At 34.9% G+C, this 12,498-nt stretch overlaps 1 protein-coding gene across 2 annotated transcripts in view; it reads right to left on the bottom strand.

Moving 5' to 3' along the window:
- The window catches only part of CDC40 (cell division cycle 40), a 48,754-nt gene that overhangs the window by 30,003 nt on the left and 6,253 nt on the right, over positions 1 to 12,498 (bottom strand). The window contains exons 2-3 of one of the 2 annotated variants that reach the window (XM_036248952.1): positions 8,717 to 8,803; positions 1,453 to 1,582 (exon numbers count right to left, since the gene is read on the bottom strand). In XM_036248952.1, coding sequence (XP_036104845.1) covers positions 1,453 to 1,582; positions 8,717 to 8,803 — 217 coding nt within the window. Of the gene's footprint in view, positions 1 to 1,452; positions 1,583 to 3,710; positions 3,815 to 8,716; positions 8,804 to 12,498 lie in introns of those variants that run through there. The other variant, XM_036248953.1, reaches the window with a different exon arrangement.

Here is a 12,498-nt window from a genome sequence, read left to right as displayed (position 1 = left end):
GATGTGTCTTTCTCACATCATGTTTCTCTCTCTCTCTCTTCCCCCTACTCTATCTGAGGATAAATGCAAAAATGTCCTTGGGTGAAGATTAAAAAAAAAGTGAGATACAAAATTTTCAGTACAGAAAGATAATATTGTTTCTTACCTTTTTTTGGTCCTGTCTTATAATAATGGAAGTTAATGGTAGGTAGGACAGAAAAATTTGTTTAGAACTTAAAAAAAAAAAAATCTACCATAAGAAATAAAAGGAATTATTAAAATTCTAATTGCAAAGATAACTTTTTTAAAAAGAGACAATATTGTTGATATCTAAAATGTGATTATTAGCCCTAGCCAGGTAGCTCAGTTAGTTGGAGCATTGTTCTGATGCGCCAAGGGTGTGGGTTCGATCCCGGGTCAGGGCACATACAAGAATCAACCAAACAGCCCAGGCCGGCCGGTTTGGCACAGCGGTTGGAGCATCGGCCTGCAGACCAGAGAGTCCCAGGTTCGGTTCCCGCTAGGGGCACGTTAAAAAAAAAAAAAAAAAAAAAGAATCAACTAATCAATGCACAAATAAGTGGAAAAACAAATCAATGTTTTTCTCTCTCTCTTTCAAAAAAATCCATGTTAAAAATTAATTAAATATGAGTATTAAATCTATTATAAAAAATTCAGAATTTTCTTTTTCAATTACTTTTTTGAGACAGAAACATTAGCACTAGTAATTAATTTATAAAGAAGCTGCTACAACAGGCATAAATGTTCTCTTTTACTTTGTTCACCCATCTCTATTAAAAAGCTCTTTAAAGCAGAAGGTAATCGGTGTGCCTATCAAACTACACATGTGGATTAGGAAGAGAAAGGAAAGGCAACACCAAATATGGACAAATCTGACACATGTGACTGGAAGCTATGATTTGTGGAACTCTCAAAAAGGACATTATAAAGACCATCTTTTTTCCGAGAGGATTCCCAGCCCTGTGTATGCACATGCACTTTTTTATATCTTGCCACTGATAGGATGTAATTATTTTACACAATAAATCTGTGGCCATTCTATTTCCTGATGCCCCTCAGTGATCAATAGAAAACTTTTCAGTGATAAGATCTGAGAAACAGAGTAAGGTAAATTAGTATATAAAGTAAAAAATGTAACCTCTTAATCTATTCTGTCATTTACTAACTTCAACGGCAATCTGTATATAATGGACATTCAATATGAGGTACAACAACAGACAATATTCTGTTTTTAAGATCACAGACTACTTCCAGTACTTAGAAATCACAAGTTAGAATGACAGCTAAAAATATCAGTTTATCTTCCTATGTGCATAAGAAAACACAATATCTTTTTGAAGGAATCAGATGAATAAATTTAGAAAGCCAGAAGATAAAAGATTCCTCTTTCTCACACACACATTATCACTTCTAATAAAGTCAAACTTGAAACTGTAATTCTTATCACCTTACCATATGTAGCAAAAGTTCTTCTTTGTTGTTCAAACATAAAATCATTGATATGAGCTGGTTCAGCATATCCAGAAAGCATATTTCTAGGGGCAGCCATTTGTTGTGTCCTAAAGGGATTTTCTGGTCCAAACTGTAATGTTATTAAAAATAAATACAAACATAAATAAATAAACCCTTAAATTCTGAGCATATAAAGTTAGAATTACTAGACTAATACACAATGTATAATAATTTTCAACTCTAAAGCATCAGGGGTTGATTAACCTATTTGGGAACATGCTCACTTCACTTAGCTCAGTGCCACTGGGAGATGGCTGATTAGGACTGTTTGTCAATCTTAGGACAGGAGAGAAACCTAGTTCACCCAAGTCTACAGGTGGCTATTTAAATTTAAAGAAATTAAAGTATTCTGTTCCTCAGTTACACTAGGCACATTTCAAGAGCTCAAGAGCACAATAGCCACTTATGGTTATTGGGTACTACATTTCCATTACTACAGGAGTTCTATTTGATCGTGTTTCTCTAGATAACTGAGACTAACTATTGTTTTGTTTAAACCATGATGTGGGGGATTTGGGGTGACTTTTATATCAATAATAACACCATGAAGTAATTTTAAAAATACATGTTTCTCCTTTACTATACTATGAGTTCTTCAAAGGTAGAGACTTAGAATCCTTAAAACTTACCATAGTGCTTGGGATGTAGAAAGCACTAATAAAGAAAAGATTAATCAGAATCCCACTGGGGAAAGACAGTAAAATAAAAAATAAAAGTAAAGTGCTTGAAAAAAATTTTCCACTCTGAAAAGTCACACTATGAAAGCCTTACACAAAATAGTACCATTATTATCTATTTGTTTATAGTGCTCTGAGTTTCCAGAATGGCTTTCCAAATGTTAATTTGTACAAAAATCCTGGAAAGCTAGACAATTATTTTCATTCTCATGTTGGAAATAAAGAAAAAGGCCAAATGTGATATATTTTACCTGCCTTAGAGTCAATAGTTCTATTCATTAGTAGAACCAACACTAGAATAAATCCTAATCTAGCATTCCATTACATAAAATATTCCTTAAACATACAATCGTAGCCTCTTAACAACAACAAAAAAGCTATTGAGAAAATCCAACTCTTCTTTTCAAAAAAAAGAATAAAATAAACTTTTCACTTTGGAAATAATGGAATTAGATGTGGTCTTTTTATTTGAACTCTGGAAGGTCTACTGTCATGATAAAATATTTTGACATTAGAATATCTTAAGTCACTGGCATTAGAAACCACTTTTCTATGATATATATCCAGAGCCATAAATAAAAATTATTCATATTCTCTTAACCAGAATGTTGCCTTCTTTAAATATCAACATTATATTATGCACAAAACTCTAAATTTAAAAGATATTAGATTTGCCTCACAATTTTTCTGCTTAAGAAAATAAATTACAAGGGGGGTGGAGGTGAAAGAGGGCATAGAGGGGATAAATGGTGATAGGAAAAAAATTACAATATTCTTTTTTATCAACAGCTTCCATTTCTATGTTTAAAATAATTTAACCTTAAAATATCTTTACATATATATAAAGCTTTTATTACTATTTATTCTAAATTATAATAAAAGAGAATACAAGACTTTGTAGCCCATATTGGTTCTTCCTGTGTTGCTAGGTGAAAATGAAGGGAAAAAAATAAAAATCTAGATTGCTGAAGGCTAGAATTTTCAGTTAACTTCATTCAGTCATGAAATTCACTACAAAACAAGAAACATCCATAAAATTAAAGATAATAAAATGATTTAAAAGGTTCCTAGATGCTCTACCTGCCATAGTCAGCTTCCTCTGCATAGCAACATGTGATTATTTCTAAAACAATAAAAATCCCCATTGCTCTTACTGTTACTACTATCCCATAAAATAAATGACCAATTATGCTTATAACTTCCAATTTAGAAAAGGAAAATACAATTTCCGTCTTATTTTATTAAGATTTTACAAAAAGAGAACAATTCTTCTACAGGCCATACCTATCAATCTGGTTCCAAATTTTAAAGAAAAATTCTCAGTGTTAAAGAACTTTGATTTTTATACAAATACAGATCCATTTACTACAGTTAAGTATATCTTATATGTGGTGCTATTCCTAACTCAGTCTAAAAACTTAAACATATTTATTTTTTATAGATATTTAAGCTGAGACAACAACAAAAAATCTAATGATATAGGAAGCTGCCCAGGGGACGTTCCATCTACTTCTGGCTCACCTTAACTGCCTGGGTACTGGCAACTATCTGAAGTGACCTCACAGACATTAAATGTCAACAAGGCAGCACTGGCTGGGTGGCTGAGTTGGTTGGAGCATCCTCTCATATACCAAAGATTGCAGGTTTGATTCCTGGTCAGGACACATACCTACGTGGGTTTGATCCCTGGTAAAGATGCACACAATAAATATATCCTCAGGTGAGGATTGAAAAAAAAAAATTACTGTCAGCAAAAGCAGAGACTGTTACTTAGCAGCTCTTCCCAATGACTGAAAAAATGTCTCCCAGATGTTACTGGTTTCTGTGTATATGCACCTCTTTTAATTCTGGGATAAGCATTAAAAACCAAAACAAAGCATATAAAAATATATACATCACTGATTTCCAAATACTTCTTTTCTACTTTTGGTAGTTAAGTTTAAGTGTAAATTTGTAATTCAAGTTATTTTAAAAAACTAACCAGTATATGAAATTATAACTAAGTTTACATATTAAAAAAAATCCAAGTTATTTAACTAATAATCATACTTAGATTGTTGGTAAGTTTTGCAGTCATCAATGTTTAAAACATTCATAAAAAAATTTTAAGGTGAGAAGACTGATTAACTTGATTATTTTCTACAAATTTGGAAAAGATCACCAAAATTCAATTTTATTGGTAGAATACCTCAGTCCTATAAGATAAGCAGAGCTTAAACATCATTATTATAATAATATTTTATTAGGGCTGGTTCTATGACTTGGGCCTCAGTTTCTTCATCTATAAAGTAAAAGAGCAGAGCCACATGATTTTTAAAGTTCATTTTAATATTAATACTTATAGCAGCTCATATAGCCCCAGATTTTAAGAGTAACTAAATTTTTTTTTCTCTTAACTTTTACTCCTCCCACCCCCCTAAAAATACTGTTATTTTAAGTCTGAAAATCTCCCTGAAGCTTATGGGTTTTAAGACTTCAGAGAAGCTAACAAATACACTTTTCTCTAAGTAGATACAAAAAGGATTGGGTGAAATGAAAAAAATGACTAGACTAAAACAATGGCTATTATCTTCAAGTTCTATCTATAAATTTGAGGAAGCTTATCTGGATAACTAGGTAGACCAATTAGAGAAAGTTCTTGTTTGGGAAGGAGAAACAATATTTGATCAAATAAAATAGCCATTTCAGTTAACTGACTGAACTAGCAAAGTCAAAGACAACCTCACCATGGCCTTCAAAATGGTCTTCCAGTTACAGAGTGATTGTTAATGGTGATCTGGACTCAAATCTGCAAATCTGTCACTTGCTGACAGTATAATCTGAGACTTGGTTTCCTTGCTATAAAATAGGAATAAGAGCCATGGCCAGTTTGGCTCAGTGATTAAAGCATTGGCCTGTGGTCCGGAGAGACCGGGGTTTGGTTCCTGCTAAGGGCATGTACCTCAGTTGCGGTTTGTCCCCGGCCCTGGTTGGGTTGTGGCGGGTGGCAACCACTTGATGTGTCCCTTTCACGTCAATGTTTCTCTCTCTCTCTCTCCCTCCCACTCTATCTAAACAAAACATGGAAAAATGTCCTAGGGTGAGGATAAAAAAAAAAAAAAAAAAATAGGACTAAGAGTACTTATTTCATAGCATTGTAGTGAAGACTAAAGGAGATAGGTATATAAATATATATGCCCCTCAGTATGTTACTTGGCATATAGTAATAAATGATAGTTTATTTCATTAGTTTCTATCCCTGTTCGTTTCTATCAACAATATTAGCAAATTCACCTCCATATAAATTCAGCTTTAATTATGCCACTCCCCCATTAAAGGACCTTAGAAATCTATCATTAAATCAAGACAAAACTCTTCACCTCGGGCACCAGAGCCTGTGCAATAATATACAAACTACTATTCTAGTCTTATCCTACTGTTCTCCCCTACTAACAATGACTAAAGCGTTCTTATTTCCTTTTTTTAAAGCTTTAACCATTTATTATTATTATTATTTTAATCCTCATCCAAGGATATGTTTTTATTGATTTTTAGAGAGAAAGGAAAGGAGGGAGAGAAAGAGGAAAGGGGGGAAGAAACATTGATGTAGGAGGGAAACATCAATATTAGTTGCCTCTCATACATGACCCAACTGGGGATCAAACTCACAACCTGAGTATGTGCCCTGACCGGGAATAGAACCTGCAACCTTCTGGTATATGGAATGATGCTCCAACTGAGCCACCCAGCCAGGGCAGCACTTTTGTTCTTTAGATTTTCTATGATTTAGCTCATGCTCTTCACTTCTGCCTATAATCTTTCCTCATAAAAGTCTTCCTAGTCATCAATGCCAATAATAGTAATATAAATAACAAGTGCTACCATTTATTAAATGCTTACTCTGTGTCAGAAAGTTTCCTAAGCATATAATACATGGTCTCATTTATCCTAATAACTCAGTAAAGTAGAATTATCTTCCTTTTACCCAATGGGAAAACTAAGATCATCCAGGGTCATACAAGACCTAAAATGCAGTTAAAAAACATTCTAACTCCAAATCTCATGTTCTTAACCAGTACTGTATTGCTTACTTTAAGTACTATTTCTGCCCTGGTCAGTTTGGTTCAGCAGTTAGCGTGTCAGCTGGCAGACCAGAGAGTCACAGGTTCGGTTCCCGCTAAGGGCACGTACCTTGGTTGCGGTTCATCCCCACCCAGGTTGGGGTCGTGCAGGTGGCAACCAGTCCATGTGTCTCTCTCACATAGATGTTTCTCTCTCTCTTCCTCCTGCTCTATCTGAAGATAAATGCAGAAATGTCCTAAGGTAAGGATAAAGAAAAGTACTATTTCTTTCATGGAACTTTTTCTTATCTTTATAACCAAATGTAATCTCTCCTTAAACCTGAATAGTACTTCAGAAGCACTGTAGGAAATAGTCTGGTCTCTATCTTTTTAAAAAATATACTTAGCATATCTTCTCTGGTAAACACTAGCTTGAAGAGAGGGTTTATATTTTGTTTCTAACAATGGATTCTCAAATATGGGAACTTGAATTTCATCTAGCAAAGTTCCTGGCAACACCTTTCCAGTTTGCCAAGTTATATAGATCCTAGTCATAAGATTCAAAGTTAATAACCGGTTATGTCACAGACGATTCATTTGGCAACCAGGAAAAATTGTATTTTTCTTCACTTTTCAGTCTCATTTTTTTTAATTGACAAGCACTGAAGTGTCTCTAACATAAGTTAATTTATATAGTTAGTGGGAGGTGTCCTACTATGAGAATATTAAAGGACTGATAATCCCACAAAGAGAACAGGCCTCCTGCCTTGACAATATTACCATAAAAAATCTTGACCTTTTAAATTTTGTTGAAATTTTTGAAAACTGTAATCAAATAGCAATTAGTTATGCAAAGGATCTAAAAACTTAAGAAAAACAGACTTCATGGAAAAGACATATACTGACATAGGAATGTCATGTCCCACATTACTTCATAATTTTCTCATTTTCTGAATTCAGTGATCCTATTTTATTGAAGTACTTTTCATTTAAAAAAATCATGAAGCATATATGCAATATACAACCTCTCTTCCATGTGATGGTTAAAATGGTGCTAAGGAATATGAGACAGCATATAGTTCGACAGGCTGGAAGGATTTAAGAAATAATGAGCCCTGGCCGGTTTGGCTCAGCGGTTAGAGCATCAGCCTGTGGTCCCAAGAGACCCAAGTTTGGTTCCCACTAAGGGCATGTACCTCAGTTGCAGTTTGTCCCCAGCCCTGGTTGGGTTGTGCGGGTGGCAACTACCCGATGTGTCCCTTTCACGTCGATGTTTCTCTCTCTCTCCCTTCCATTCTATCTGAACTAAATATAAAAAAAATGTCCTCGGGTGAGGATAAAAAATAAAAAAGAAAAGAAAAAAAGAAATAATGAAATAACATTGAAAATGTGCTACAGTCTCAGAGCGTGAGAATGAGATTTTTGCTTCCTGTATGCATACCCAGAGAACAAGTAGAGCACTGTCTAAATGCTAGCACTGATATCACTGGCTATGCTACATATTTCAATTGCCATATTTTGAGTTACTACAGAAACGTAAGCAGGCAAATTATGTGGAATACTTTATGACTCTGCTTTATCAAAACAAAACAAAACAAAACAAAACCTATGACTATACCTAAGAAATGAAAAATATTAAGAAGTACCTCTGTCTCTACCAAGATGCTTGTAGCTTTTCAAAGTGCTTCTTAAAAGACACTGCTAAGAAAGCCTTTTTTGTTGTGTTTTATAATAATCATTCTATAGCATCTATATTTTGTCAATCAAGCATTCTTTTTCCCTTTTAAAGGCAAAATATCTAGAAATTTTATCTTTTCTACTAATGTTCCTAAATGAACAATTTTCACTCTCCACCACCCTTTCTTCACCTTCTTTAATACTTTCATCATCGTTTGTTATTACCATCATATGGAAAAAAGAATCTAAAAGATGTCTTACTCAAAGCAGGCAATTAAACACTCTGAATACTTTTGAGCAGTGACCACATCAGTATGGTACCTCTTTTTAATGTTCAGCAGCGTAACATATGTAATCAGATGTTTCATAATATACTATGCAGTACAGTGATGATATTAAACCAAATTCTTTTTCCCTTATGGTTAATTTGTAATACTCCCTCATCAATACTGAGACGAAGATGTTAACTAAGTTCACATCTAAGAATCAGATATTCTGAGATTTCCTTTTTTCAAAACACATAGTTTTATGCTACCAGATAGTTGTCTGCTGGTAGATAAACATTAGTGGATTTTAAAAAGTATTCTCACAAAAGCATATATATTATTTAAATTTTTGGAGAATAGGAAGATATATATATATATTTTTTTAATTAAGATATAGCTGATATATAACAGGACATATTTTCTAAAAGTTTAAAAGTATACTTTTGTGAGAAAACTTTGAAAGTTCACCAACTGTTTATCTACCTATGTATAATTTAAATAGTTTAGCAAAAGGCAGAATCTTAAATATAGTTTGTTTTCTCACCTCAGGAGCAAACATGGTCTCATAGGTAGGATTATACTGAACCTCCTTGACAGCAGGGTCAAGGTGAACTCCAGTCTCCAAATCTTCCTAAAAGAAAACCGAATGAACATTAAAGATCTGACAAGTAATTGTTATATTTAAAAATTACATTAAGGTCACACTAGCTAGCCATTTTAACACCAATTTTATGATTATTATATCAGTGCCATATAATTAATAATTCTAATACTCAAAGATGAATAAAAGTAATGCATACAGATATAAAGGTTAGAATGAACACGTAACAAAATTTTTTTCCTTTCAAAATACACTTTATCCCATTGAGCAAATTAAACATTTCTAAATAAGTTAACAGTACTCAAAGCCTTAAATTAAGAGTCTAACTCTTTTTTATTAACTAAAAAAGACCTCAACTTCTGGTTCCAAATTCAGGAAAAGCGCTCCTTCTTATTCAGCAAACTTTATTAAATATATACCCAGATGGCAACAGTTAGTGGCTGCAGAGGAAACAAAAGGAAGTGACAGAGACTAAATCTAAATCTTAAATTTTATAATCTACGTCAATATTTCAACCTTCTTAAATTCATCCCCCAGTTCAATGATAATAAAAATATCATATCCACTACAATCACTGATAGTCTATCTTTTGTGTAACCCCACCATTTACAAATATAACAATTGCCTCTTCCCTGAACTCTAGAGACTTGTGTATCTAATCTTCAATTCGATATCTTTTCTCTATCTCACACTTAGTATATCCAAAAGGGAACTTCTGGTCTCCCTTTCCCCAATGACTCCTTCCAGCCTTCTCTAAGTTAATTGCAGTTCCATCCTTACAATTTGCTCATGTGAAAATTCCTGGAGTTATCCTTGACTCCTTGTTCTTTCACATTGTATAGTACTATATTCAATCCATCAGCAAATCCTCTACTTCTACATCTAGAATTCAACTACTTTTTAAGTCCTTTTTAACTCTCACCTTAGTCCAATTTATCATCTCACATCTGGATTATTGTAATTGTCCCTTGCCCACCAACAGCCTCAATCCTGTGATTATTTTAAAATATTCATTATGTTATTCCTTTGCTCTAAACCTTCTAGTACCTTCCCCACTCAGAGTAAAGGTCTGACAAAGGCCTACAAGGCTCATTACCAGTGGTCATGAGAAAGTAAGTATGGTTCCCTAGGGTAGTTTTATAGGGTATTTTTGTCTTCCTGCATCATCCTGCCTTAGCTTTTATATATCAAAAACATGTTTGCGTACAGGTTTGAATTCCATATTAAACATGTTATAAATTCCTTTCCTTTAATTAAATTTGTTGTATTTTGAAATTTTTAAGGAAGTTGCATATCATTTATAAATTATATTTCAATAAAGCTGGAATTAAAAAATTGTTTTTATAAAATGAGGACATTTGAATCTAACTGGTTGAGAATTTACCTTCCATGATTTGTCCCTCCTCTTCCCCTCCACCCCAGCTTCTGTCTTCATGTAGCCCTGAGCCTATGCTCACTTTACTACAGCCTCACTGGCACATCTGCTATTTCTGGAATTCACCAAAGGACAATCCTGCCTCAGGGTCGCTGGACTTACTGTTCCCTCTTCCTGGAATGTTCTTTCCCTGGATATCCAAATTATTGTTCTCTCTTCTTTCTTTCTTTTTTTTTTTATCCTCACCCGAGGACTTTTTTCCATTTTTTTGTACAGATAGAGTGGGAGGGAGAGAGAGTAAGAGAGAGAGAGAGAGAGAGAAACATTGATGTGAAAGGGACACATCGAGTGGCTGCCACCCGCACGACCAACCAGGGCTGGGGACAAACTGCAACCGAGGCACATGCCCTTAGCGGGAACCGAACCCGGGTCTCTCCAGACCGCAGGCCAATGCTCCAACCGCTGAGCCAAACTGGCCAGGGCTGTTCTCTCTTCTTTCATACCTCTGCACAGTTTTCCTACTTTCCTCTTACCTTGCTTTAATTATCTCCATTATATTTATCGCCACCTAACATATATAGTTATTGTCTACCTCCCTCCACTAAATATAAGCTATACCAGTTGGATTCTGTATGCACAAATGTATCCTCAACTGCTGGAACTACCCCTATCATATCACCATTTTTATTCTGTTAGCCTCTTGCTGATGATAGGATATATCTGTCAATACAATGCAGACAATGCAAAGTAGTATCACAAATTTTGCAAAACGGGTGGGATATCATGACATTGACAGTGATGTTGAAAAGAACAATGCCACTGACAAATGAAGATCTGGTAGAATTAGACCAGTTAATGACTAAAGACTACAAAACTGACAAGAAAAATAACACCACAGGCACATAGATATTGTTCCAAAATTTTACATCTCTCTCTCTTTTTGTTATTATTATTTTTAATCCTCATCCACGGATATGCTTTTTAAAAAACTGATTTTCAGAGAGAGAAGGGAGAGAGCGGGAATGAGGGGAGAGAGTGAGAAAGAGAGAGAGAGAGAAACATCAATCAGCTGCCTCCCTTATGCACCCTAACTGGGGATAGAACCCACAGCCTAGCTATGTGCCTGACAGAAAATCAAACCTGCCAGCTTTTGGTGTATGGGATGACGCTCCAACTAACTGACTCACCCGGCCAGGGCCAAAATTTTACATCTTTTGAAACACCCTTCACCAAAGCAGGCAACTTAGTTTCTCTACTTCTCAAAGGCAGAGTCCTTTCAGGTATGACTTCATTAAACTACCTTCCTCACTAGTTTCAAAACTTTCCATATCTTTACCATATCTTACTCTTCTCATGACTCCAATTTCCACCCCAAATTTATCCTCGACCACACTCCTGGCCTCTGGACCCACACATCTAACTGACTATTAAACTTTATTATATGGATGTTCCACAGAATCAGACTCTTTGCTGTGTCCAAAACAGAAGATGTCATTCCCCCATGACTCAGCCTCACTCACTAACAAATCAGGCACCGAGTCTTACTATTCTATCTCTGCACTATTCCTCCAGCAACTCCACTTCCAACACCCCTTCTCCACATTCCAGCTACCACTACCCTAGTTCAGGGCTTCACTGTATCTTGTTGGTCTATTATACCTCCTTATCAGGTTTAATATACCAGCCCCACTTTTGCATACTAGGCTAATTGCTGATTTTGAAAAATACCAAGCACTTTCAAGCTTTCTGTGGTGTTGGCAACATTACTCTTTGTTCTTCATGCACTTCCCTTTATTATCATTAAAGGGCTAATCTTCTAATGATGACAATATGTCATCATCTTATATTCCCTGATACCTTCCTTCCTCCTGGCTCAAGAAAACTGCTTTTTTGTGTCCACAGTCCTAAGGAATGTTTTACATAATTCCTTATAGCATTTCTGATAGTATCTGTTGCACATGACCTTTACTTCCATTTTATATCTTCACTGCCTAGTACAATGCAGGGTACTCAGCGTATATTCAATAAATATTTGCTAAATTAAATTGAAGAAAAGTCAAATCCATAGAGAAATTAAATAGAATGAAGGCTGACCAAAATCATTGAATTTGGCAATCATGTCACAAAATACCTTTGCCAGAGCAACTCTGGTAGTGGGGTGGGGTACGGGAAGCCAGCTGCAAGGGGCTGAGGTATAACTGAGGATTTAGAAAAACAAGACAGTAATAATTTTTAATCTTTCAAGAAATTTGGTGATAAAGAAGAGATGGGGTGCCAGGCTGAAGGATTTTCAGGGTGAAATTAAGTTTGTTTTTTTATCTCCATAAGAAAAGACTAGGTCAAAGATTTA

This window comes from Molossus molossus, unplaced genomic scaffold (genome assembly GCF_014108415.1).
Source record: "Molossus molossus isolate mMolMol1 unplaced genomic scaffold, mMolMol1.p scaffold_m16_p_8, whole genome shotgun sequence".
NCBI lineage: Eukaryota > Metazoa > Chordata > Mammalia > Chiroptera > Molossidae > Molossus > Molossus molossus.
Note: the sequence above shows the minus strand (reverse complement) of the source record. Positions and strands in the feature narration are given on the sequence as shown.